Here is a 26,903-nt window from a genome sequence, read left to right on the forward strand (position 1 = left end):
ATAAACATCAATTATAGGCAAGGCAGATTTATCTATATAGCGCATTACATACACAAAGGCAACTCAATGTGCTTTACATGAAACAAACCTTTAACAGTAAGAATTGGAGAAATAAATTAAAAACAATAAAAACAAAATGAAGTAAGAATAGGTATTTGTGATTCATTTAGAACAGGGCTCTAAAACTATAACTCATTTTAGTTCAGGTGCCAGACCAGTAAAATAATAGCAGAATAACCTTGAAACCCCTGGATCCACAGATCACAGTGGATCTACAGTCACAAACATTTAGCCACAGGTTTCTTGAGCTGAAAAATATAGAATTCATAGATTCTAATCATTATGTCAGATACTTTACAAATGAATCTGGCCCGTGGGCCATATGTTTGACACCCCTGATTTAGATTTAATTGCATAAACTAGTTTGAAACAAAAGAAAGCAGAAGAAAATAAAAAATATCATCGTTGAAAGGGAGTGAAATTAATATATATTTTTCTTCCTTACCTCTGCCTTACTGTGTTACAATGATTTCCCTGCTTCTTGCTTACCATATTTCAAACTATTATAAAACAGTATTTTATTTTATTTTTTAAATTGTTTACGTTTATTCCGTCTTTTATTTTGAAATCCAGAGTAGTTGAACCTGATTGGCTCCCGTAGATGTGACGTACACGGAAAATGGCCACGCAGGCGAGAGGAATCACAACATTCACTCTAAAATCTCTTTCCCGTTTGTCGTATCGTTTCATTTACGCGGTTTAACGTCACTTTCCCAATGACGGACGTTTGAAAGTGTCCCTGAGAAGCGGGAGTTTGTGGAAAACTTTCATATTTTGCCCAAAGCAACACGAAAACATGTTCCTGGTCGCTAAGGAAGCTAACAGTTAGCTGTCAGTCTGCCGGAGTGCGGAGTAAGTCATGAAACTAAGTCTCTGGATTCACCACATGTATGTATTATATATATATATATATATATATATATATATATATATATAAGCTTTCAATTTAATGTGCAACGCACCTCCTGTGCTTTGCTATTTTCATTCACACTGGACATTAACGTTATTCACAGTTTAACGACGGCCTGTGAGAAATATCGAATCCCATGAAAGGAAATATTGCTGCTGATTTTGGACACTCAAATCTTAGATCAACGTTATTAGTCCATTTGTTGGTGTCACTGAAGGTGGCAAAACTTAGTAATCATTTCTGAAAATGTCCATCTCGAGATGATCTGTAATTCCCAAACTGGGGTGCTTGTACCCTCAGAGATACACAAAGTGATGGAGGGCGTACACGAGGACAAAATATGATTTTTAAACAGCCTGAATCTAATCAAGTAAACATATAAAGTTTGTGAAATTTAACTCTGCTGTAGATGATATTTTGGCATGAAGTACTACGTTACGTTGTGGTGCTTTTCCAATACACAGTTCTGGCACAGCTGGAATCTACTTGTTTGTTTTTGCTTTTCCATTAGGGATAGTACCTGGTGCTTTTATTAGTACCTACTCTGGTGAGGTTCTAAGCGAGCTGAGCCGACACTAAAACGTGACGTTGTCAGACTGCCGTCCACTGCCAAAGTGTAGATCAGTTAAAGAGTTAAAAATCCTGAACATTTTATTTAGCAAATAAATGGGTCAAATGTAAATATTTAGGAGCACTGCTGAAGGCCGGTATTTCAGTGTCGGACGGAGACTTTGCTCCAGTCATACAGGAAGTACTGAACTTATCTTTTTATTTAACTGATTCTTATGATTCAGTTACTCCGAAAACAACTGCTTTACAAGTCACTAGTTTGTGTGTTTGTGTGTAAAATGACGTTGCGACAGTTTCATGCAGCCGTGCTATGACGACTCCGCCCACGTTGAGGAGGTACTTTAGTAATAGAAAACGATACCGAACACATCTTAAGAATTAGTTTGCTGCTTTATCGCTTCTTTAGCGATTTCACAACTGAATTGTGATTGTGTGTGTGTCTGTGTGTGTGTTTCAGATGACAAAAAGACGTATGAAATAGCGGTGAAGAAGCTGGAAACTTTCAGCAGACAGCATCATGTGACACAGACGGAGCCTCTGTGGTTTAAATCAAAATGCCTCGTCTGGAAGAGTTGGCCAACGTTGCACTCAGGGTGCCGAGCATCCTGGTGCTGGACCTGCTGTATAAATGTGACATTGATGGTTTGACAGAGCATCTCAAGGCCAAAAATGAGGATATGCTCTTCAAATACAAATATGTCATCTGGAACCTGTACTACCTTGGTACGTATGAACACTATCCGATATGATATTATGGTATGCATTATATCATATGTGCAACACAGCAACTCGCTCCAACTATGATCCATACTGGTGTCCACCTTGCTGTGAGGCAACAATGCTAGACATTGTTCCACCGTTTTCCCCAAAATGGAACAGAATGAAACAAAAAATAATCAGGAAATTTGCAGTCATTAAATGTGCAGTAATAAGACTGACGTGTTTGACCCATAGACTTCAACTGCCATCCTCAATTTGTGTATGCATAATCTGATCTTTAATCCAATCAGTCAGATTAAGATGTTGGTGCTCTGAAAAAGCTCTTTCACTGCATTTATTGTACGTTTAGGGTGAATTCTGGTGCACTTGACTGAACCTGAAAACAGCATGTTCAGAATGTTTACCGCAGAGAAATAATAAAGAGTTAAAGAGTCCACAGAACACTGTTCCACTGCTTCACTGGCCCTGTTACAAATGTGCGTCCTGTGCTGAATTCTCTGAGGTCATGACATATGAGTCTTCATTCTTTTCTTTTTTATCCATAAACAAACACATAAGATGGGACAAAAACATAAAGAAACAGAAATCAGACAGAGAGGAGAAGACAAATGTTTACATCAATATAATCAGGGAATGTTTTCCATAGTTTTTCATTAGTTTTAAAGAGAGCGGTCAGAAAGTCCAGGTCGTTATAATCAAAGGGCTTTTTCTTCAGTATATTTGGGTTTACACGGTTGACGTGACGTGTGTGTTGTCCTTTGTCTTCCAGGTCATCTGATCAATGTTGTGGTTTTGCTTCTGCCACTGAGACACATTGTGATGCTCTACCTCCACATCCTGGCTGCTCTTCTCTTATACATGGGGCATCAGATTTCTAAGTGAGATGTCGTACTACTGTTACAGCGACCACACATCACAGTGTCATGTTTCTGTCTTTGGACTTTCCCTCAGATTCATCTTGTAACATGAGAACAGTGAATGAGATATTATTTAAAAACTTAACATAAAAGCTTATCCACAAATACTTCAAAATAAGATGTCAACTATTTTATGAAGAGTGTGTACATTTTATGTTTCCTTAGGCAGCATATGATTTTTCTTAAATTCAACTATTTATAATGGATCTCAACATAAACACCTGCCTCAGGCGGGACTTTTGACTAGTTTGTCCTTTGGTCAGCAGCAGCAGCAGCAGCAGCAGCAGCAGCAGCAGCAGCATCCACAGCTGGTTGAATTTCGGCCACAGGAATGTTGCGACTTTGTGGAGTGGTGCGCGAAACCGGTGCGCGTGCCACTGACGCACGGTGCAGTATCGTTGGCATTTTGCTGGCAGTGATGTCTGAGTGGTTGTGCAGAGTTGGATATTTGTCCTCCTCCAGTTCACGCTGAGCATCATAAGAGGCTCCAGAAATGACACTAACAGGGCGTCAGCTCCGCCCCTCTCCAGATTTACAACAAACAACTTATCATTTACAAACTGTAAGAAATGTGTTTTATGAGTGGAAAAAAGGAAGCCCGAGGCGCGACCCGACCCGCCTCATTTGCAGATTTTTTCGGACCGAACCCACGGGTCTGGTCTGGTTTGTCAGGCTGGCCCGACCCATTGAGAACACTAAGATACACTGATTCATGTTGCTTTATGTTGTTGTGATTAATGTGATTAAGTGACAAATGAATATCTGCCAGTCCCACTTTTCATGATTTTAAACCGTTAAAAAAGTAATCACAATAGTAAGATACAAAATATAATAATAACGATGATAGAATGGAATACGAATATGAATAAAACATGATGACTGTGAAATCCTCTTTTTCTCTGTTACAGGGACTATGTTCGTGAAGAGCTACACTTTGGTTTTGAAGGAGCAGTTTTCTGTGATTCTTCAACCTTTAACAGATTTGTCTCTGCATTGACCAGTGAGTCCCACATCCATGTGACAACACAATAGCCCTAGTTGTTGTGATAATATTTACTCTCTGCAGTTGTAATCACAGTCATTGTATTTAAATTGTGCTCAGGTCAGATCATTCTCTGCACACTCTGTGCCTTCCTGATGAAGACGAAGAAAGTGTGGCTGTTCTCTGCTCACATGCTCCCCCTGCTGGCCAGACTCTGCGCCGTCCCTCATGCCACGCTTCTAACTGTCAACACTTTTTCAATGGGACTGACTGGAGCAGGGATCGCTGTGTTCCTCCTCTCTCACCTCTTTGTGCCATATCGCCTCGCGAAGGCTGCCTACTCAGAGCTGCTGCAGGTGGAGGTACTCTTATTCAGAAATTTCCCTCTCACGCTCATATTTTTTGCATCGTGTGACCTGATTTGACCCTCCTACATCCCGTCACTGTTACTTCTGTCTCTCAGGTGATTGAACTGTACAGACTCCTGGCTGTAGGAATCTCCCTGTGGAACCAGTTTGCTGTCCCCGTGCTCTTCACTGTCTTCTGGTTTGTTCTCTTCATCGTCCAGCTGTGTTCTGACATCATGTCCAGCAATTCTGCCTCACCAGCTCATCAGGGAATCATGTTCCTCCTCCTCTCAAGGTGTAATGTGATTATGTAATATGGCAAGTTGACTAGTAACACGTTTTCCTGTGGGTTTGCCTGTAGCAACTGGACTTGTTTGAGATCAAGTGAAGACGTTTCACCTTCTCGTCCAAGAGGCTTCTTCAGTGTCTTCACTTGAACTCAAGCAAATTCAGTTGCCTAACCCTAACCCTGCATGACTGACAATAATACACTGATGTCATTTCAGCGTGTCTGAATGTTGTGCCACACCATACTCTCTTCTGGGTCTGACCTTCGTGGTGTCCTATCTGGCTCTCGGGCTGCTAAACCTATGCAAGTTCTACCTGGGAGGTTATGCAGCTGTTCAGAATGAGAACGTCATGCACAGGTAAGATAAGTACACCTTTTATATTTAACACCAGGTCACTGTTTTGTCTTCTTTCTCACTGGTGTTTGGTTTGGTACAATACAGATTTTTTTGCATATCTATTGCGAATTGTACCAAAATAACTGGCCCCAACCGTTCCATTTTTCTGTAACCTTCCGTTGGGGTACCAGAGTACGGTACTGTATGGGTGGAGCTAGACCCAGGGCAGTCAGCTAATTGAGTGACAGAAACACGTCACTCCCTTGCTACTGGTGTTTCTTCAACACCCGCAGTTTATTCTCATCTCTTGTTGAAGTCTTGTGGAAACAAAAAAAAACGAGCTGCTACTTGTTAGCAGTGTTACATTGTCGTCTGTTGTGTTGCGTTCAGAGTCATTGTTTGTTAAAGTAAAGATACTGTCCTCAGTTCTCAGTTGAGAGGCAAGCCTGACCCCAGAGCTTTACCATTCCAAACCAAACTACTATACTAAACCAAATTTTACTGTACCAAACTGTACTGTACTGTACCAAACTGTACTGTACCAAACCAAACTGTCACAAACTGTACCAAACCAAACTGTAACAAACCGTACTGTACCAAACCAAACCGAACTGTACCAAACCAAACCAAACTATAACAAACCGAACTGTACCAAACAGTACTGTACCAAACCAAACCGAACCGTACTGTACCAAACTGTACCAAACCAAACCGTACTGTACCAAACCAAACCATACTGTACCAAACCGTACTGTACCAAACTGAACTGTACCAAACCGTACTGTACCAAACCAGATCAAACCGAACTGTACCAAACCAAACCATACTGTACCAAACCGAACCGTACTGTACCAAACTGTAGCAAACCGAACTGTACCAAACCAAACCATACTGTACCAAACCGTACTGTACCAAACCGTACTGTACCAAACCAGATCAAACCGAACTGTACCAAACCAAACCATACTGTACCAAACCAAACCGAACTGTACCAAACCAAACTGTACTGTACCAAACCGTACTGTACTGTACCAAACTGTACTGTACCAAACTGTATTGTACCAAACCAAACTGTACTGTACTGTACCAAACTGTACTGTACTGTACCAAACCGTATTGTACCAAACCAAACTGTACTGTACCAAACCAAACCGTACTGTACTAATCTGTACCATGATGGAAACACGGCATAGGTGTACAGTTGTTTGTCTTTTTGTGTCAGAGGTGTGACTGAGGGCGTGACTCTGCTGCTCCTGGCCCTGCAGACCGGTCTGTTAGACATGCAGGCACTGCAGCGCACCTTCCTCCTCAGCATCATCCTCTTCATCGTTGTGACTTCAACCCTGCAGTCGATGGTCGAAATTACCGATCCAGTCATTCTGGCTTTGGGTGCGTCACGCAACAGGTATGGACAAGAAGAGGGACTTCAGTTTTTGTTTAACATGAGGCCGAAGATGACTTCCCTTTTCCTGTGTGTTTGTAGGAGTTCCTGGAAACACTTCCGTGGCCTCAGCATGTGTCTGCTTCTGCTGGTTTTCCCAGTGTTTATGGCTTATAGAATCTCCCAGTTCTTCCACATGGACTTCTGGCTCCTCATACTGGTGTCCAGCTGCATGCTGACTTCTCTTCAGGTAGGACTCTGAGCAGTGACCAAGGTTAATAAAGGTACATTAAAGTACAAGAAAATGTGTTATATACTGTTTAATGGTGTAATGTCTATAATAATCGATCAATAATCATGACTGATTGCAAACTCAACAAAATTAATATATTTCATTTTGTTTGTTGTATCTTCTTGAATTTTAGGAAATGACAGCAGGAAACTTGAAAATGACTTTTAAGAAGCTGAAAAGTTTCGACTTAAAACCAGCTTTAAAGATAATAAACAGTAAACACATGCGTTATCAATATTATAACATATGAACAAGAACATATAATAAAACTAATGAAAACAGTTTATAAAACCTGCTGTTTGTTTGTTGTCTTCTCCAGGTTACAGGCACGATGCTGATCTATGGCCTCTTCATGGTGGAGCTGTTCCGCAGCGATCCCATCGAGAGCCTGGACGAAGTCATCTACTGGGTCAACGCCATCAGCAGGGTGCTGGAGTTTGTGGTGGCGCTCTGTGTGGTGGCCTACGGCACCTGGGAGTCGCTGTTCGGGGAGTGGAGCTGGATGGGCGCCTCCGTCATCATCATCCACTCTTACTTCAACGTGTGGCTCAGAGGTCAGTCTGGCTGGAGGAGCTTCCTGCTCAGACAGGAAGCGGCGAAGAAGATCAACTCCCTCCCCAGAGCCACGGCTCAGCAGCTGCAGCAATACAACGATGTCTGCTCCATCTGCTTCCAGGTCACTCACTCAGTCACACAGTCACTCACTCAGTCAAACAGTCACTTACTCAGTCACACAGTCAGTCAGTCAGTCAGTCAGTCACTCAGTCAGTCAGTCACACAGTCACTCACTCAGTCACTCACACAGTCACTCAGTCACATTCACAGTCACACAGTCACATACTCAGTCACAGTCACTCAGTCACACACTCACACAGTCACACACTCACTCAGTCACAGTCACTCAGTCACACAGTCACACGGTCATGATGATAATAATACAGGTGTGATGAATGTGCAGCAGCATTAGATCAATCAGATTTAAAAAAACATATCCTTATGTCTCCTCACAGGAAATGAGCTCTGGTGTGATCACATACTGCAGACATTTCTTTCATGGAAACTGCCTCCGCAAGTGGCTGTATGTGCAGGAGACGTGTCCCATGTGCCACCAAACAGTCCAGCCAACCATAGACCACACTCCAGCCAACGAGAGAGACGTGGAACCAGATCTGGCTGCACCACAAGTCAACAACACTTCGCAGGAATCACACGGTAACAATGTTATGTCTGATGGCACTGAGCAGCAGCAGCAGCAGCAGCAGCAGGAGGAGAGGGAACCATGGGATAATGATGATGCTTGTGGTACAGAGGACAATGACCAACCAGCTGAAGCTGAGAGAAAAGCTGCTGAAGGTCTCTGTTTTAGCTCCAATGGTGACTTTGTTGGATTTGTGGAGCCAGTGTCCAGCGACACTGAAGAGGGCCTTTCTTTATCTTGTACAAGTTCTCCTCACATGCACAACAACGTCGAGGAGAGTGGCAAGGACTCTGCTAATGAAGTAACAGAGAACACAGTGGAGGACCAATGTGACTATGAAGAGTCGGGACTGGAGGACGGGACGAGCGTCTGTCCAAGAGTGATACAAAAGGGCAACGGCTGTGAAGGGACACTGCCATCAGGGAGCAGCCTTAATTCACCACAGTCAAACAAGTCTGATATAGAATCAAGAGACTGCCTCACGTAGTACAAGGTTTGTTGACGGCCAAAAATCATGCAGTACAATATTTTGGACTGAATGGAAGAAGTGAAATGTTGGTACACTAACCTGGACACAGGCTCAACGTTCATCCATACTACTTTTTCGTTTTTGTTTAAAAAATAAAAGGCACGACCTGGCATGTTAGAGCTTTAAAGACAGAGAAGCTTAAAAACAACTCTGAGCCCACTTTCACTTCCTGACTGGTTCTTATCAGCCATGACTCGATCAGCTGTGAACCAAAAGCTCCCACTCACAGTTTCACTTTCAGTTTCACCTCGTATCACAAATCCTTGCTCTTAGTTTTCACCGTTGTAGAACTTTCTAAGAATGCATCAAAAACTACAAAGGAGAGGAACGTTGTTCTGTTAACATCGGCATGGTCATGGATACAGATTTCTGCTGAGTCACAGCTGTAATGTTTGTCTGGACTGAGAGTGACTCGGCCCCAAAACCATGTGTCTTGTATTTTGTGTCCGGTCCCGACCCGAACCCGACGCAGTACTCTGACTGTCACTCAAGTGGTGTTTGCTTTAATTATGGCTACGGCAAATGACAAATGTGGGTCCACACTGGATCAATCACTGATCACGTTCTGCTTATTATCCATGATTTTTACTCGTTATACGACTATTTATTCCAGGTTTACATCAGATTTTCAACAAAATAAAACTAACTAAAGGACTTGAAATGATCATTTCATTTCACTTGACATGATCAAGCCCGACCCGAGTCCGACAATCATTTCTGGATTTTTGGTCCAATATCTATGCTATGTCGGGACACAGATACATTTTTAAACGGAAATAGTAATATGGATGGACGGACAACAAAGACTGCCCTGAGACAAGAGACTGTGACTCACTATGATGGAAAACAAAACTATCATTTGTCAGACCGCGGAATGAATGTGCTTCACTTTAGTCAATTACCTGCAACTGGATTGGAAATCAATACCCTTATTGTACAATTATAACAGAAAGAAATTATAAATAATAAAATGATCTTGCATCATTATTTACCACATTCTAGCAGGTGATGACTAAAGATATACAAGTTTACTTAAGTTTAAATGGCCTTTGATTTATTATAATTGAATTGTCCACTCTCTGGGTCCTGTGTGTTTTTGTGACAGAATAAATGATGCCTCCCAGTATTAAATTAAAGCTTGTTTTTTAACTGTAGTCTGTATGTTGATAAAATCACAACAGTGAGGTTGACATTGTGATATGTCAGATATGTCAGGTCTAAACAGAACTTTACTTCTAATAAAAGTAATTGTACAAAAGGGCTGCTATTTTATTATCATTATTTGTGATTGAGAGTTGAGTTGTTACATCAAAAACAAGGAAAGAATTGGAATAGAATTAAGTCTTTAGTGACACAATTTGTGGTGGCTCTTTTGAAAAACAGTGCAATAATGTGTTGTCTAATTATGTAATTATACAAGTTCTCAAACAATGTAAAGTTGCAACAGACAATAAATAATAACAAAATAATATTAACATTATAAATGATTAAAACAAAAACTAGACTGGGGGAGATTCCTCATGTGGAGGTTCACAGTTTTCACACTTTGTTTTTGTCAAATCTAAGTGTTAATATACTCTCCCAACTCCATCAGAAACACAATCAAATTAGGGTACATTCCTGAAAATGTACATTTGTGTATGTCATATTTGCCATTTGTCACAAAAAAAGAGTTATTTATTCACCAATATCAACCGTTGTAATTGCCATTTTAAAAACTTTATTGATAACTGTAAGATTTTTCAAATGCTTCCACAACAAGCTACTCTTCCGTAATGCTTATATATATATATAGTACAAAAAAACTGAAAATAAATAATAATAATAATAATAATATAAGCTAATGTGTGATTAATATAAAAATATTGTTGACGCCAGTTTTCACTATCATTTTAAAATAAGTGTAGGTCCGCAGGACATCGAGTGGGAGCCGCATGTGGCCCGCGGCCCTCGAGTTTGACACCCTTGCAGGCTTGTTACCAATCTCGTCATATCCGCTTCGTCACAGCTCCGCCTTCAACATAAAGCGTCACGTACTGTTAGACAGCCACCAGTTGGCTAACGACAGCGCTGGAGAAAAGCTAACAGGAACCGGGTCTAGCACTTATTCCCCCTCCAGCCCAGCGGTCAGAGACGCAGCAAACACAGAATACTACACGGCGTTTGAAAACAGACTAAGGGGGAAGTGAGTTTAACGTTGGACGACGTGACGCCCGTGGATCGGTGGATCAAAGGCAGCTTTGTTTCGAACGTAGGTTGAGCTCATCTGGTCGGTTAGCTTGCTAAGCTAACTGGAGAAGGAAGAAAGAAGGCCGCCGAGTTGACCTCGCGTCACACATTTATAATAAGCAGTGAATCATCATCCTGGCATATCAAAGTTTACCTTCTTCTTGCCCCCCTTTGGATTGGAAAAGCGTCGACTTGAACCCAGAGAAGAATGGCTCTGAAGAGGATCCACAAGGTAAAGACGCTAGCGTCGACGGAGCGTTAGCTCGCGGCGTTAGCCTCCCACAACGTTAGCGGGGCGCTGTGCTGTGAGAACATGGCGGTGAAACCTGGTTCCACCAAGTTCGCGAAAATCACGACTGTTCGGTTCCGTTTGTGGGTTCACACTCGTGCGAAGCGGCGGTTTTTATGTAAATGACATTATATTAGCTTAGCTGTCGGTAGCGGTTCCGCAGGTTGGAGTTTATTGAGGTGACGAGGCCGTTTGAAACACGTTTAAAGCTCTTCACTAGGCCTGCTGTCTAACAGGAGGTGCAGCTTATATAATGGAATATTTAGAAATGAATATACATACATATGTGTGTATGTGTGTGTGTGTGTGTGTGTGTATATATAATGTGTGTTGAGTTGAATAAAACTTTTATTTAACTTTCTTGAATGGGAGTATTTCCTGGTTGCTTTGCTCCTGCTGTGACGGTGAACGGAATATTTTCGGTTATTTCAAGAACATCGTTGACCGGCACCGTACTCTTTTATTGTTTCATGAACGCTGTATGGATGTGTTGAGCATCTTTATTTTTTTATTCCTTTAACATAAAGTGTGAAACTAAGGAGGAGTGTCCCCTGTCACTGTGATGCATTTAAATGGAATCAGCTTCAATCGGTTAAATCGAGTATTGTCCAAACATTCTCACAATTGGTGTTATGAGAACTCATGACTGGTATAATTGACGGGATCTGAAATTGCAGTCAGTCAACTTCATGATGCATTACCTTGGTATGTGGTCGTAGCCTATTTGTTCTGAGCGCATCACTGTGTGTGTTTTCTGGCACTCAATGAAGGAAGCTGGCAGCTGTGGAAGAGACTGGAGAAACACCTTTTTTTAAACCACCTTCTTCCACTAAGGAAGTTGTTTACTTATTTGTGAAATGGTGTATGTCACAGAAGGCCAGGGTGGGGCAGCGGCTTCCACCTCACCCTCAAAAATAGTTGTAGACCTAAAAATAGCGGCTGTGGTGTGTGTGTGTGTGTGTGTGTGTGTGTGTATGTATATATTATATGTGTGTGTGTGTGTGTGTGTGTGTGTGTGTGTATATATATATATATATATTACACACACACACACGCGCGCTCAGGTCTCCTCTTACATTTACTGTAGCGGCGATAACTCGACCTCTCCAGTCAGTGCACACTAGTTGAACTCGGACAAGAGGAGCCCCCAGATAACACCGGCTGAAGGGGAGAGGGTTGTGGAATAAACAAAGCATACAACCTGTTAGGTGTTGTCTCCTTCCCCACAATCTACTCCTTGTTGACATTTACACCCAGTGTGTTCACTCCTGCTTCCCCCTGCACATGCATTTCAGATTGTGTCTGTTTGTCTTTGCAGATTTGCTGTGCTCTAATTGGTTATTGTTCTAAACCTCTTCATTACAGGAGCTTAATGATCTGTCTCGTGACCCTCCATCACAGTGCTCCGCCGGCCCAGTTGGTGATGACAGTAAGTGTCCAAGAGTTTGTCAAAACTAATTTATTTCCGTTAATGTAAGTTTGTCTGTGTAGATTTCTTTAGATGAAGATGACATCTTGTTTTGACCTGAAGTCCAACATCCAAAGATAGTAAAATAGCAGAATAATCTTTATTGATGTAGCATCGCTTGTAATGGTTTTTAACACTAGTTAAAAGACAACAATGCAATTGAAATAATGTGTATTATAAGAATATAGCACCATCAAATTAATTTGGTGTAGATTTGGAATCAACGTTGACTTTATTGTCATCCAAAATGCATTATGAGTTGTCTGCTTTCGTTTTCAGCCGAGAATAAGTCTTGAATTGTCGTATTTGATGAGGCAGCTGCAGCTCTTAAATACCTAAATGAAGAGGTTGTTATCGAGTAGTTGTTGTTTTAACTAAATAAAATCCTGTTGGATCACATACCTGCAACCTGTTTTTCATAACCTTTGCTTTCTCTTCTCTGCAGTGTTTCACTGGCAAGCCACAATCATGGGGCCTGTAAGTGTATATTTAACTTGTATTTATATGCAAATCATATGTTTCTCTGTATTTGTATGAGATAAAGGTCGATATTTGACTTGGAACTGTGGAGGTGGCTTTTTAGATGTTTTTTTGTCTGTAACACATGTAAAACATTGTGTTTTTGTGTTTCTTTTCAGAATGACAGTCCGTATCAGGGAGGCGTTTTCTTCTTGACAATTCATTTTCCAACAGACTACCCCTTCAAACCACCCAAGGTGAGGAGACGTCTTGTCAATAGGGCTGTCACGTTTAAACTTTCACCACGGTTTTACTGCACCCTCCTCCGACACACACACACACACACACACACACACACACAGCTGAAGAGATGGACTTGGTTGTCGTGTCACTCCACCTGTCCGTCTTATGTTTCTTTTCAGCAGTTGTGTTTGACTTCACCCACATGAGACTGAGAGGGAGAGCAAGAATCACTGCTCAGCACGAGGCTAAGATAATCACTGTATGAGCACATGCGTTCATGTCTGATAGTCATTTTACACCTTTTAATGTATGAAGCTGTTAGAGCACATTTGTGCTGAGGCATTTACCACCGACCAGGGCTTTAACTAACCATTATTTTCATAATAGATTCATTTGTCGGGTATTTTCTCAATGAATCGCGTACACGTTTTCTCCATGAAATGTCATCGTCTGCATTGGTTCCCTTCCTTCCTACCTTGGTGATTGAGTTTGCTAACAGGGTTAGGGTTACTGAACAAAATCTTTTGAAACCATTTAAACAAACATGTTTTGTTTTTTCTTGTCTTTAGGTTGCATTTACAACGAGAATTTACCACCCAAATATTAACAGTAACGGCAGTATCTGTCTGGATATTCTCAGATCTCAGTGGTCTCCTGCACTTACTATTTCTAAAGGTAAGTATCATTAGAGAAGTACCCTGAAGACAGTTGAATAATTTTTTTCTGGATTATTGTACATCATTTTCCCTATTGGCCAATATTATAACAGTCTACTGTAGATTTATTATTTTCTTACCAAAGTTTAAAGAACTGTTGATTTTGCACACAAACTGAGAACAAGGCCGATCCCAAGACAATGCTTTCTTTTTTTATACATAGTTCTTCATAATTGCATTTTTTTTTTTTTTTTATTAAATATTACACAGTGAGTCAGATTAAGGTTCATAAACATGTGTGTTCTGTTTGTAGTTCTTCTCTCCATTTGCTCACTCCTATGTGACCCAAACCCTGATGACCCACTAGTGCCAGAGATTGCACGAATCTACAAAACAGATAATCAGAAGTAAGTGTGTTTTAATCTGTACGTGTAAAACTAATTTAACAGGTTTCATTTCCAGAAGGAAGACATGGGTACATGGGTTTTATGCTGCGTCCATCCTTGATAAGAACATTTTCTTTACAGGAATAGTTGTATAACGGTCGTAACGAGCATGTAACCTAGTTTCACTCCGTCAGGTACAATAAACTAGCTCAGGAGTGGACGGCGAAGTATGCCATGCTTTAGGGTAAGAGAGGCCAAGAGGCTGCGCTGCATCTTGCCAAGTTCAGTGGGAGTGGCTTGTTGGTTGGTTGTTGTGCTGTGATCTGACGCTCTGATGGCAATGACATAACCAGAGGCTGGAACATTACTGTGAATCTGCTCCTGTTAATGTGGAGGGAACTCAAATCTTTCAAACACGCCAGCTTGGCCGTTGCATAGATAAATACTTAAAGGTTTTGCTGCTGTAGCACAATGATTGATTCATGTCTCCTCATTTATTTATTTATTAAGTAGTGCGTGCGTGTATAAAATTCAGAGTACTTCATCAAAACCTGAGACTGTTGGTGATGGGTCAACCTTACACGTTGATGAAAATACAACCTGCTTAGTGAAGGTAATACATGTAAAAGTTCAAAGTGTAGCAAGGGAAAGAAATGTATATGAACTTCATATTTACCGAAGTCTGTTATTGAAACCGTCAGCATGGCTGTGGAATTATTTGATTAATTCTGCCCTGAACATCTCACTTTCCAATTGAGAAAAAATGTTTGCGACGAAAGAGTCGGGTCAAGGAATTGTTATATTTAGATTTGAGCAGATTGTGTAAGATCAAGTAAACAAAGAAGTCATCGCCATCTAGTGACTCTTGTTTGTTACTGCAGTCAGTTTGTCCCTTTACCGTCAGCCGCTGTCGTTCCAGTTCACAGGCAAAGAGCAGTTTGTTGTCACGCTCAGTACTGACTGAGAAAATTCATCATTATGTCTTTGTGGGTTTAAATTTAAATTGTGATTGTATGAGATCGGAAACTCACTGTAACATTAAATACTGTCGTTTTCTGTAATACATTGATCTTTTTTTAAAAATCTGTAAGTGTAAGTCTGATTTACTGACCACACACACACATCAAATGAGTTACATAAACAGGAAACAGATGTCTGTGCATGTAAATGTAGCCACTAACTTGAGCATGAAGACAAGTGTTGAGGTGTAAAGATGTTTGTTATAATCTACTAATCACAGACTTGTTTTTCTGCATTTATGGTCTGATTTGGACGCATGTGGTAAAGTAATCTAGTATGAGTAATGAATGAATGAATGAATGTGGATCTGTTGATGTGATAATGTTTCTGTCTTTGCAGATACACCAGACTGGCAAAAGAATGGACAACAAAATATGCAATGTAATGGCATCGTGTGGAAAATCTGGTCGACAATGTTGCTGATTTAAAGTCAAAATTCCAGGATTCTGTTTTTTTATTTGTTAATCGGAGCATTTTACCCCCTGACTCTTTTGCGTGCTCATAAGAAGATAGTGTTCTCTCTAGGACACATGACACTTTCTGTCAGGTTTCTATTCCCTTTTTGTTTGGACATTAAAAGAAAAAACAAAGTCAATATGGTTCTAACCACATGGTTTTGAGCATGCACCAGTGACCATTTTTTATTTTTAGCCCAGAATTGGTGATGTTGGTAATTTACTCTACACACACTTTGTTCTTGTGAACAGAACTTCAACCCCATGATGATCCACTGGCTTGATTTTCTTCTCCTGTTCGGTCCTGGCTTAGATTCCAGAAATTCTCAATTTTTAAAATTGGCAAACAAATGTTGAAAGAGGTCAAATTAAAATCTTTGCTTAGGGTATGTGTTAAAGTGGTTCCTGGACTGTTGTGGGATTTCTTACCTGAGGAAAGAAGTGTATCTTCTTCCACTCATGGTCAAAGTGTGTGTACAGGAAGCACAACAGTATATATAAATGTTAAGGAAACAAAATATAAGAACTTCATTGTTGTATTTTATGCATGATAATATCTGATGTTTCTGCAAATTCAATGGATTGTGAGGCTGAGCAGCCGGAGACATTTGGTTTCTATTTTTCTTTTGTTTTAGAAGCCAGTAGAATGAGCAGACTTGAACACTGTCTTCTTGTAGCCCTTAAATATCAATGCAAAGCTAATGGTTGATAATCAACTTGTGGCCCTGTTTCTTTTTAGTTTTCCCTCCAATAAAGAAGTTACTTAAACTAAAAGAATGAGACTTGTGAGTTTTATTGAAGTGATTATGAAATGATGCGAGTGTTGTGTTGAATTTCCACTCCCAGTTAAAGTTTGATTATCAAATGAGATGGAAGAAAATACACCTGGAAGTTAATTAACAGTTAATCACCAGTTCACTCATGGATAAAATAGTGTTCGATTTTAATTTGAATATAATGTGATCCTATAAATTGTTTTATTTGGAAAATGTGACGCATTAAAATAGTTTCCCGCTGTTACAGATTGTTCTCTCGGCTCTCTGTGATGACGTGATGTTGGCGGACTTCCGCTGTTCTTGCTCAACGCTCTAATAAAAGTGAGAGCGGGAAACGGTTATTATTATCGTATGTAAAGTTCAGGCGACCTCCCCGCCCCGCACCCTCGGTTACACCCATATCTATGGATGGTCTTGATGCCCCGCCTCCCCTCCTCGCGCCGACTCTCTGGTCACGTTACGTCACGGGCAAACAGGAAACTCGGTTGTCTGCTCTTGCTCATGAGCCACATCCGTGTATTAAATACAACACAAACGAAAGCTTTTTAAACATTTTAAAATAAGAATTTGTTTTTCCTGTGAACGTATGTGCTATATATATATATATAGACCGAAGGGGGCAGTAGCGCGCCAAATTTACGCGTCTAGGCTGTCATCAAAGAAGAAGAAGAAACCAAGCAGCTGAGGATTATTACATGAAGTTATGACAGCTCTTTCTGCTCTGGGTGGTTTGTCGTGTTTGTTTGTCGCGGTTTTATCGGGACTTTCCTCCTCTGTGGACAATCATATCGTGAGTCTGGACGGTAAATGGAGTCTGTCAAACTCCAACGGTTCACTGTCGCTGTCGGCGGAGGTTCCCGGATGTGTCCACTCAGCTCTGTTCAAACAGGGATTCATACAGGTGAGATTAAGTCACATGTGACATTCACCACAGGTGACATTAAATCACATGTGAGATTCATGTTTTGTTCTCAAACCAAAATAATTGAGTTTGAATTATTGAATTATGTCATTTTTTATGAAGCAAAGAAACCAGGATATCTTCACATTTAAAAGGCTGTAAAATGGTAATCAAAATAATTGATCATTATTTAAACTTTAGGTGACTGAATTAAAGTCTCTAGTTTTCTTTGTTTTAAATTATATGTGTTTATCTTTTCATAATTGTAATTATTTATATTTGAACGGTGAAATGATTAGTTATATTTTTACTTTTTCTTTTTCAGGACCCATATTTTAGGTTCAATGATTTGTCGTATCGATGGATTGCTTTTGATAACTGGACGTACACGACCACGTTCAGTGTGATGCATCCACTGAGGTGAGTGTAATGAAGGATCTTGTTTTGTCTCGAGTCCTGGTTCTGACTCACTTGTGTGTGTGAAACAGAACCAAACAGAAGGTCGTCCTGGTCTTCGATGGCGTGGACACCGTCGCGTCCATTTGGCTGAACGGAGTGATCGTGGGACGCACAGACAACATGTTCCGCAGATACGTACGTGTTCACAATGGAAAGATGTCAATCATTTGTTTGCTTTGTGTTGAAACAGCGTTTGTTTGGGTGTGTGCAGGACTTCACGGTCAGAGACTCGCTGAAGGACGGAGACAATGTGCTGAGAGTTTGTCTCCAGTCTGCGGTTGTTTACGCTTCAGAAAGAAGTAAAGTTCACTCTGCCTACAGAGTTCCTCCTGAATGTCCTCCAGACGTTCAGAAGGGACTTTGTCATGTCAATTTCATCAGGAAAGTAAGTTGATCTTCAGTTTAGAAAGCACTCACTCTCCTGCACCAAAGTCCTTGTTCACATCAAAATGAATGATTTCAAACTCTGAAGGCACAAAATAACACAAGTGAACTTAGTGATGAAGAATAATTCTCAGGATAATATTCTGATTATTGATGCATTTTGTTTTCTATACATTAAAAACAAACCTGATTTATAAAAGATAACGGTGCATAACCATAATAACTCTGAAAACAGAATTAATCTGATGCTAAAATCTGGATTATCTCGAACCGACAGAGTTGATTGATCGTGAACATTTAAAAAAACGACAAAATATCTGTACAAACGATAAATGTGAGCTAAGACGGAACAAAACATCTTCAGTAAAAGTAATAGATATTAGAATAAAGACGGTGTATGTAGATTTAACTTTAAAGTCACTGAAAACCACAGTGCAGAATTCCCTCATTTTATGATCTTATCAAACAGTTTTGCTGCATCTGGATGTGATTTATTTCACCGTTTGTGTAAATATTCAATCACTGCTGTGTCGCAGGAGCAGAGTTCTTTCAGTTGGGACTGGGGGCCTGCGTTTCCCACCATGGGTCTGTGGAAAAGTGTTCGAGTGGAGGCATTTGACGTCGTGCAGCTCCTCCAGGTTTCCTCTGTTCCTCTGTACAGTACGTCCTTCTAAACCCTGCTTTAACCATAGTTCTGTCTTAATTCTGTCATAGTTCTGTCTTAATTCTGTCTTAATTCTGTCTTAATTCTGCCTTAGTTCTGTCTTAATTCTGTCTTAATTCTGTCATAGTTCTGTCTTAGTTCTGTCTTAATTCTGTCACAGTTCTGTCTTAATTCTGTCATAGTTCTGTCACAGTTCTGTCTTAATTCTGTCACAGTTCTGTCTTAATTCTGTCTTAATTCTGCCTTAGTTCTGTCTTAATTCTGTCTTAATTCTGTCATAGTTCTGTCACAGTTCTGTCTTAATTCTGTCACAGTTCTGTCTTAATTCTGTCATAGTTCTGTCTTAATTCTGTCTTAATTCTGTCATAGTTCTGTCTTAATTCTGTCTTAATTCTGTCTTAATTCTGCCTTAGTTCTGTCTTAATTCTGTCTTAATTCTGTCATAGTTCTGTCACAGTTCTGTCTTAATTCTGTCACAGTTCTGTCTTAATTCTGTCATAGTTCTGTCTTAATTCTGTCTTAATTCTGTCATAGTTCTGTCTTAATTCTGTCTTAATTCTGTCTTAATTCTGCCTTAGTTCTGTCTTAATTCTGTCTTAATTCTGTCATAGTTGTGTGTCCTCACGTGTCCTCGCATGTCTTCAGATCCCAGCCTCTCTGAGTGGAGACTCCAGGTGGATCTGGTCATTGATGCAGTTCAGACGACCCGTGTCCAGATCAGCGTCTCCGTCCCTGAGCTGGACTCAGAGCAGGACGTCCACACACAGTTTCTCTGTGGACAGACCACACACACCGTTGTGTTACACATCAACAAGGTTGCTTTTCCAACGTTTCCATGTTTCTATACTTGTCTCGTTGAGAAGTTGTGAGAAGGTTCTTCTTCCTCTTCCAGAGCAGTGAGGTGAAGCTGTGGTGGCCTCACACACACGGGCAGCAGCCTTTTTATCAGCTCAGTGTCTCAGTCTCACAGGACAAACTTCTCATCCTGAACTCAAGGTCAAAGGTCAGAGTTGGCTCATTGTTTAAAGATCACATGGTTTTGTTGAGCTAAGACAAATCTTCATTGCAGGTCTTTTTCCGTACCGTGGAGCTCGTCCAGGAGCCTGTCGTCCACTCTCCAGGCCTGAGCTTTTATTTCCGCATCAATGGGAAACCAATTTTCCTCAAGGGCTCCAACTGGATCCCAGCTCATGCCTTCCAGGACCAGATCTCTCCTGCTGTGTGAGATTTATTTCAAAAGGTTTGTGCTGTGAATGTGAAAAATGCTGATGCTGAAGATCGTCTGTCTTTGTCGTGCAGTTTGAGGAACTTGTTGCAGTCGGCAGTCGACGCTAACATGAACGCCCTCAGGGTCTGGGGAGGCGGAGTTTATGAGCAGGATCTTTTCTACAGCATCTGTGATGAAGTGGGAATCATGGTACGTTGAATCCTGTTCTACTGTGTGTATACACCAGGGTAACAACTCTAATACATTTACACCGAAGCTTTTACTCGATAAACGTATTTTATTGTTCCCTAAAAAGTGTGAAATGAGTGTGTTACAGCAGCGCTTTACTATACATGAAATAAAATCTAAGAACAAGTGATGTGAGTGAAGACTGTGAAGCCTACATTCATTCATTCATTCATTCATTCATTCATTCATTCATTCATTCATTCATTCATTCATGCTCTTTGTGAAACATGTTTTTGTCATTATTTACTAAACAATCACAACAAGAAAGTTATGAAAGGACAGAAAGTCAACAATGTTTCGATGTCGTCATCAACAAAGATTACATTTCAACACTTATTTTGAGTCAGAGAGGAAACAGCTGAGTGTTTCCTGTGTTCAGGTCTGGCAGGACATGATGTTTGCGTGTGCCATGTATTCCACTGACGACGACTTCATTCACACAGTGAGAGAGGAGGTCGTCCAGCAGGTGAGTGACACACTCACTAAACAATGCCTTTGTAATGAAATGTTGATACAGCATATGGTGCACATGTGTTGTTTATGGTCAGGTAAAGCGGCTCAAGTCTCATCCTTCTATAATAATCTGGAGTGGAAACAATGAAAATGAAGCTGCGCTGGCAACAAACTGGTTTGACATTCCAGCCGCTGAGAAGCCGCTGTACGTCAAAGACTATGTGACGCTGTACGTGGACAACATCAGGGAGGTCGTGCGAGCGGTGAGACACAATTTACATTTTATTCCCCGTGGAAAGTTTCCAATTTAAAAAATAAAGGGTGGTGATTATGATGAAGTGAAACCGAGTCACTAAGTGTTCTTTGTGTTCAGGAAGACCAGAGTCGTCCCTTTATTGTCTCTAGTCCAACAAACGGTGTAGAATCAGAGCAGGAGGGATGGCTTTCAGAGAATCCTTACGATCCTCACTACGGTGACACTCATTTCTACAACTACGTCTCTGACTGCTGGGACTGGCGCACGTTTCCCCGCACACGCTTGGCCTCAGAATACGGGTTCCAGTCCTGGCCTTCCTTCTCCACCCTGCAGCCGGTCAGTGCAGCCATCTTTTTCAACTGTCTTAAATGTTCATGTCTTTTTTCATGTTCTTTGAGGAACAATTTGTGGATCATTTAACAACAACTATAATCCCTAATGTTAATAAGAGTTATGACAAATTTATTATATAGTTAAAACAGAACTTTTAAGGCCAAAAGTTAGAGCGAAATACAAAAAAAGAAACCTTTAAAATGAGTAAACAAGTGTTCCCTTTTAAAGAAGTGGGTTGTAACTGGAGACACGACATATTCATGTTCATGTTTTTGTGTGTCAGGTTTCCACAGAAGAAGACTGGAGCTACAGCAGCCACTTTGTTTCCCATCGTCAGCATCATGAGAGTGGGAACCAGCAGATGTTAGAGCAGGCAGCTTTACACTTTAACCTGCCCAACTCCACCGACCCGCTCACAGCATTCACACACACTCTCTACATCACACAGGTACACACAACCACAATCTGCAGATTGTCTTCTTCGTAAAACTTCGTAAAACAATGGAAGTAAAACTGACATCATCACATTGTCTCCATGACGACGTGCATGTAGTACTTTGATGTTTCCTGTGTGCAGGTCATGCAGGCTCAGTGTGTGAAGACTCAGACCGAGTTTTATCGCCGCAGTCGGACCGAGATCATAGAGGGCAAAGGTCACACTATGGGCGCTCTTTACTGGCAGCTCAATGATATTTGGCAGGCGCCCTCCTGGTCATCCATCGGTGAGTGAAGGTTGAACTCTGATCTTTTCTGTTGGTGATAGACGTCAGTGTTATAAAATAATCTTTGATTGTTGTGTTCAGAGTTCGGTGGGAAGTGGAAAATGCTTCATTATTTTGCACAGAAGTTCTTCGCCGCCGTGCTTCCTGTTGCCTTTGAAGATGCAGACACACTGTTGATCTACGCCGTCTCAGACCTGAGTCACGACCTGAAGCTCAGCGCTGTGGTTTGTTTTAAATGGAAAAGTCCTTTCATTACATTTGTGTACAAAACCACACACACACACGACAAATACATTCAAGAAAAGGCTTTTAATCCACAGAGACACAACATTATATTAAATGCACACATCTATGTACATCAAGTGGAAGGTGATTAAGAGAATAGTTTAACATTTTTAATTTGAACTTAAAGTTTTTAAGTCCATGTTTATAATGATATAAAGTAACTTTTACCAGTCTAAGTTGGATTTTAGGTCTAAAATATAATAGAATTTTGAAGAGGGCCACACAGTGGTGCACTGGCCTGCACTGCTGCCTTGTAGCAAGAAGGTCTTTTGGGTTAGTGTGTGAGTGTGACTGACCTGCTGGGATTGGCACCAGCAACCCTGTGACAGTCATGTGGAGCGGTGAATAAAAACCCTGGACGGATTGTTTTTGTGTTGCAGGTGAGCGTTTACTCCTGGACTCGTCTCCAGCCCGTGTGCACGCTGAAGTCTGAAACGCTCCTGGTCCCTGGAGGCAGCGCAGTGGCCATTTTTAAACAGCCAGTCGCCGCCCTGCTGGCAGGATGTGGGCACTGCACCCGCTTCACCTGCGTGCTAACGTTCCACCTGGAGGACAGCAGCAGTGGTGCGCAGCAGGGTCCGACCAACCACCACTTCCTGTCCTCCCCCAAAGACGCCGAGGGCCTTCAGAGACCCAACATCACAGTGAGTCACTGTTTCTACGTCTTTGTTGTCTTTGTGCCACAGGAAGGAGAGTCACCCAGTGACCCGTGTGTGATCCATGTGATCCATGTATGACCCATGTGATCCATGTATGACCCATGTGATCCATGTGATCCATGTGTGATCCATGTGACCCATGTGACCCATGTGACACCCTCAGTCCCAGCAAAGAGCTGCTTCTTGACTCACTGCTGCCTCTGGTGGTCAGGTTGTGTTACAGCAGTAGATCAACAACTCCTGTGTGCTGTGATTGTCTCTGTGGTCTTTGGTGTGGGAGAGTGAGTGGTTTTCTTTTGTCTTGAATCTGTTTTTCTATGTTTATAATAAGACTGCAGACTGGCCAGCAGGGGGCGTCAGTACCTCATACAACCTCAGCTACTCTGATCATAATAGTGAAAAACCCTTTTTTTATCCTTTTCTTCCCACGTACAGTCAAACATGTAGTTAGAGTTGATTAGGCTGAGATTATGGGATGTCGCTGTGATGTAAGTGTTTGTCCCTGCAGGTCAAAGTGCAGCAGAACGCCGCCGGCATCAGCGTCACCCTCCTCTCTGCCTGCGTGGCTCCATTTGTTTGGCTCGATGTGGGAAAAGTCCCCGGACGTTTCAGCTCTAACGGTTTCCTCATGGTTTCCACAAACGTGACGGTCACTTTTGACGCGTGGCGTCCGACCAGCGCGGAGGAACTGTCGGCGTCGCTGACCGTCACGTCTTTAACTGACGTGTACTGAGCTCCACACACACACACACGTGAGTCTCTGTTTCCTGCCATCCTGTCATCATCACTTTAATGTTTAATCTTTACTTTGATGGTTGTGAGCGTTTGAAGAACAGCTGATGGTTTTAGTGGAACACAGATACTAACACTAATAATACTAATAATAATAGTAATAAAATATAAGATATTACTTTATTATATTTGCAGAGAGGAACATGTTTGATGTGAAATGTATTTATATTTATTTTTTTACAATCAGAAATGTCTAATTTAGTTTTTTTAGGTTCATCCTTATATATCATTTTCTGTACTTTTGTTAATCCCCCAATTCCCAAACACTGGGTCGGGACCCACAGATGGATCACAGGAGATTTTTTTTGGGTCCCCTAAAAAAATTGCGTAATTTTTTCAACCTTTATTTATGATTTATGATTTTTATTTACCAACATCAATTGAAAATGATCAATTCTTCTTCTTCTTCCATGAAGTCCTGGCAGACTGACAGTAAGAGGGGCAATGCTGCCCTCTACAGTTCAAAGATTTATCTTGATATTAGGATTTGTGTCACGATAGTTTGCAGAAAGTTTAGAAAACACAATTTCTATTTTAATCACCGTTTTGCTAAAGAAGGCAAATTTATTTATAAATCACATTTCAACAACAACATTTTCCAAAAGAAAGACAAACTAACAACAGTTTATTGATGAGCTTTATTTATCTTTAAATTGTTGAGGCTTAAACAACTCAGTGGCTCATTGTCTTATCTCATTGATTCTTGTGATCTGGGCAGTTCAGTCCATCACACACACACACACACACACACACACACACACACACACACCTACGGTCAATTTAGAGAGAGACCAATTGACCTAATCCTCAAATCTGCATGTTTTTGGGCTGTGGGAAGATCCTGGAGAAAACCCACGCACACATGGGGAGATCATGTGACCTCCATGCAGATCAGAAAGACTGATCTGCCGGGGCTCGAACGCGGGTCTTCTTGCTGCAAAACAAGAGTGCTAACCACTACACCACCATGTGGCCTTGAGGGAAAAATAAAAGTGTTAGTTTGACTGATGAGCGATCACTTACAGTAAATCTACAGTCGTCCATCGTTTTTCAGACATGGAGTAAAAATGTTTTTTTTCTAATTTAAGAATGTGAACAAACAGATGAGTTGAGATTGATTAATAAATGGATGAATTGTTGCAGCCTTGCTTCTATAATATGACTTCAACTAACATTTCATTAACACTATCTCATTGGAATGTGCTGCTTTTTGATGATGCACTGACTTTGTTCATCTGAGACTTTAATCATTAACAGATCAACAGTTGATCTTTATTTCATCAGGCAATTCCGTCCACTGAGCGTCTTCTGCAGGACGTCCAGAACAAACCCCGGTTATTGATGTTATATCAATAAAATGAAACCTAAAGTGTGACATTTCAAGTCTTTTAAAGCTTTCTTCCTCTGCTTGTTATGACATAAATAAAGTGACTTCTCCACACTCTATCTGCAAAGGTCACCGCTGTTATAAAGGTTAAGGAGCTGATTTATGAGCTGATTTACGGCTCGGACGTCCTGCGCAGGTGAGAGAGTTTGACCTGAGATATTTACAATATAATATCATTTAATATCATTCATTTCTTATGTAAAGCTATGGCTGAATATGTGACATTTACAGGGAGATACACTTTTACATATAATATTTAAAGTGTATTTCACAAATTCATTCAGTATAATAAATTAGGGCTGGATTGTTAGGGTTCGAGCACAAGGTGCGTAGAACCCTATTGAAATTGAAGGAATTATTAATCCATTACTACTTTAATGGTCAATTCTCTTGATCATGTGTTAGAGGATTTTTTTTCTGGTTTCTTTGCTCCATAAAACAAAGAAAACATTAAAATGGAATCATTTTTGGTTTATGGACTAAATGATGGATTAATGGAGAGAATAATTGACAGTTTAATTCATCATGAAAGGTCTCCAATATGCTGCCCGCTGCCCTCCCAGTCGCTTTCATGCGACCGACACTTTTCCATTAAACAGCTCGAGCTCAGCACGTGCTTTGCCTTTACTGAAGTGTATATATGTATATGAGTGTGTGTATGTATGTATGTATATATATATGTATATATACATATATATATATATATGTATATATGTATATACAGTATGTATACACACAGACATATGGGGTGGAGTGGCTCAGTGGTCAAGACCGGTACCCTGTGTGTGAAAAACATCATGGTCGCAAGTTCAACTCCACCCCTGGCTGATTGTACTCAATTCCATTGTAATAATGGTTAAAAGCGTCTGCTGAATTACATGTAATGTAATATATATATATGTATATGAATGTATAGTATGTTACTATAGCTCCTCCTCTGTGTGGGCGGAGTCATCACAGCAGGTGGTGATGTGGTTTTCTCTGCGACACAAACACGTGTACACGTGCACACGTGTGCGTGTGCAGCGCACGCTTCAGTTTCAGCAGTGGGGTCAGAAGTTCAGGGACCCAGAGTGCTTCTCATTGGTTGATTTGAAGCAAGGGCGGTCACTGGTTTGTGCACATGAAGGAGCGCAGAGCGAAGTGAGCGTCAGTCTCATTTATTTTTATTCTAACTTGTCATTGTTCATGTAGTTTACATGTTGTTTGAATTATAGTGGAATTTTTGTAATGTGTAACTGGCGATACGTGTGCGTCTGTGTGTGTGTGTGTGTGTGTGTGGTGGCTTTGCATATGGGGTGTGTGTTGTTGTGCATTGTTGTTATTGTTGTCACGTTGTTGTTTCGATCTTGAGGATTTGATATTGTGAGATTTTGAACAATGCCATTAGGTGGTGCTGATTGACATGACGATACATGTCATCAGATTGGCATTGTTTGTGTGATGGCATTATTCAGCTGCAATGTTGTGTCAAAGGTGCTGTGGTCCTCTCTCTCGCTCTCTTGCTACTGTGTGTTTGTTGTGAGGGTGTGAGAGTAATATGTGCTATTTCTAGGTTGCATTATAAGACTTTCCTGCATGGCCCCACAACAATTTACACACCAAAATCCCCACTGGACTAATCAGAGGCCAGCAGTCT

General features: G+C 40.9%; 3 protein-coding genes across 5 annotated transcripts; all 3 read left to right on the plus strand.

The window, feature by feature from the left end:
- Nucleotides 1-668: 668 nt before the first annotated feature.
- Nucleotides 669-9,686, plus strand: zmp:0000000662 (RING finger protein 145). 2 transcript variants are annotated; one of them, XM_058615704.1, is made up of 11 exons: nt 669-948; nt 1,998-2,263; nt 3,030-3,138; nt 4,086-4,177; nt 4,280-4,521; nt 4,623-4,801; nt 5,013-5,153; nt 6,355-6,537; nt 6,616-6,763; nt 7,125-7,481; nt 7,816-9,686. In XM_058615704.1, exons 2-11 carry the CDS (start codon nt 2,095-2,097, stop codon nt 8,488-8,490), a joined length of 2,295 nt encoding a protein of 764 aa, XP_058471687.1. In that variant the 5' UTR covers nt 669-948; nt 1,998-2,094; the 3' UTR covers nt 8,491-9,686. The 2 variants fall into 2 exon arrangements, with proteins under 2 accessions (XP_058471687.1, XP_058471686.1); XM_058615703.1 differs by having other exon boundaries at nt 669-912.
- An 875-nt stretch (nt 9,687-10,561) lies between these two features.
- LOC131444970 (ubiquitin-conjugating enzyme E2 D2-like) lies at nt 10,562-16,514 on the plus strand. Of its 2 annotated transcripts, XM_058615708.1 has the most exons (8): nt 10,562-10,993; nt 12,416-12,479; nt 12,964-12,995; nt 13,157-13,234; nt 13,790-13,895; nt 14,190-14,283; nt 14,457-14,506; nt 15,622-16,514. In XM_058615708.1, the coding sequence occupies exons 1-7, from the start codon at nt 10,970-10,972 to the stop codon at nt 14,503-14,505; spliced, it is 447 nt and encodes a 148-aa protein (XP_058471691.1). In that variant the 5' UTR covers nt 10,562-10,969; the 3' UTR covers nt 14,506; nt 15,622-16,514. The 2 variants fall into 2 exon arrangements, with proteins under 2 accessions (XP_058471691.1, XP_058471692.1); XM_058615709.1 differs by lacking the exon at nt 14,457-14,506 and having other exon boundaries at nt 10,563-10,993.
- A 460-nt stretch (nt 16,515-16,974) lies between these two features.
- manba (mannosidase, beta A, lysosomal) lies at nt 16,975-25,252 on the plus strand. The gene is made up of 17 exons (XM_058616141.1): nt 16,975-17,414; nt 17,740-17,834; nt 17,903-18,008; nt 18,085-18,258; nt 18,794-18,917; nt 19,567-19,736; nt 19,814-19,924; nt 19,991-20,142; nt 20,221-20,338; nt 20,757-20,843; nt 20,926-21,093; nt 21,204-21,422; nt 21,703-21,867; nt 21,997-22,141; nt 22,223-22,365; nt 22,807-23,070; nt 23,594-25,252. Exons 1-17 carry the CDS (start codon nt 17,217-17,219, stop codon nt 23,816-23,818), a joined length of 2,664 nt encoding a protein of 887 aa, XP_058472124.1. The 5' UTR covers nt 16,975-17,216; the 3' UTR covers nt 23,819-25,252.
- Nucleotides 25,253-26,903: the final 1,651 nt, after the last annotated feature.

This window comes from Solea solea, chromosome 18, assembly GCF_958295425.1.
Source record: "Solea solea chromosome 18, fSolSol10.1, whole genome shotgun sequence".
Taxonomy (NCBI): Eukaryota; Metazoa; Chordata; class Actinopteri; order Pleuronectiformes; family Soleidae; genus Solea; species Solea solea.

Excerpts from the sequence above, each read along its gene's own strand:
- zmp:0000000662 (XM_058615704.1), top strand. The coding sequence starts at position 2,095 with ATGCCTCGTCTGGAAGAGTTGGCCAACGTTGCACTCAGGGTGCCGAGC. Across the intron at positions 4,802-5,012 it reads ATGTTCCTCCTCCTCTCAAG|CGTGTCTGAATGTTGTGCCA; the intron begins GTGTAATGTGAT and ends ATGTCATTTCAG. Across the intron at positions 6,764-7,124 it reads GCATGCTGACTTCTCTTCAG|GTTACAGGCACGATGCTGAT; the intron begins GTAGGACTCTGA and ends TGTCTTCTCCAG.
- LOC131444970 (XM_058615708.1), top strand. The coding sequence starts at position 10,970 with ATGGCTCTGAAGAGGATCCACAAG. Across the intron at positions 13,896-14,189 it reads TGCACTTACTATTTCTAAAG|TTCTTCTCTCCATTTGCTCA; the intron begins GTAAGTATCATT and ends TTCTGTTTGTAG. Across the intron at positions 14,284-14,456 it reads TACAAAACAGATAATCAGAA|GTACAATAAACTAGCTCAGG; the intron begins GTAAGTGTGTTT and ends TCACTCCGTCAG.
- manba (XM_058616141.1), top strand. The coding sequence starts at position 17,217 with ATGACAGCTCTTTCTGCTCTGGGTGGTTTGTCGTGTTTGTTTGTCGCG. Across the intron at positions 18,918-19,566 it reads TTCCTCTGTTCCTCTGTACA|ATCCCAGCCTCTCTGAGTGG; the intron begins GTACGTCCTTCT and ends GCATGTCTTCAG. Across the intron at positions 21,868-21,996 it reads ACACTCTCTACATCACACAG|GTCATGCAGGCTCAGTGTGT; the intron begins GTACACACAACC and ends TCCTGTGTGCAG.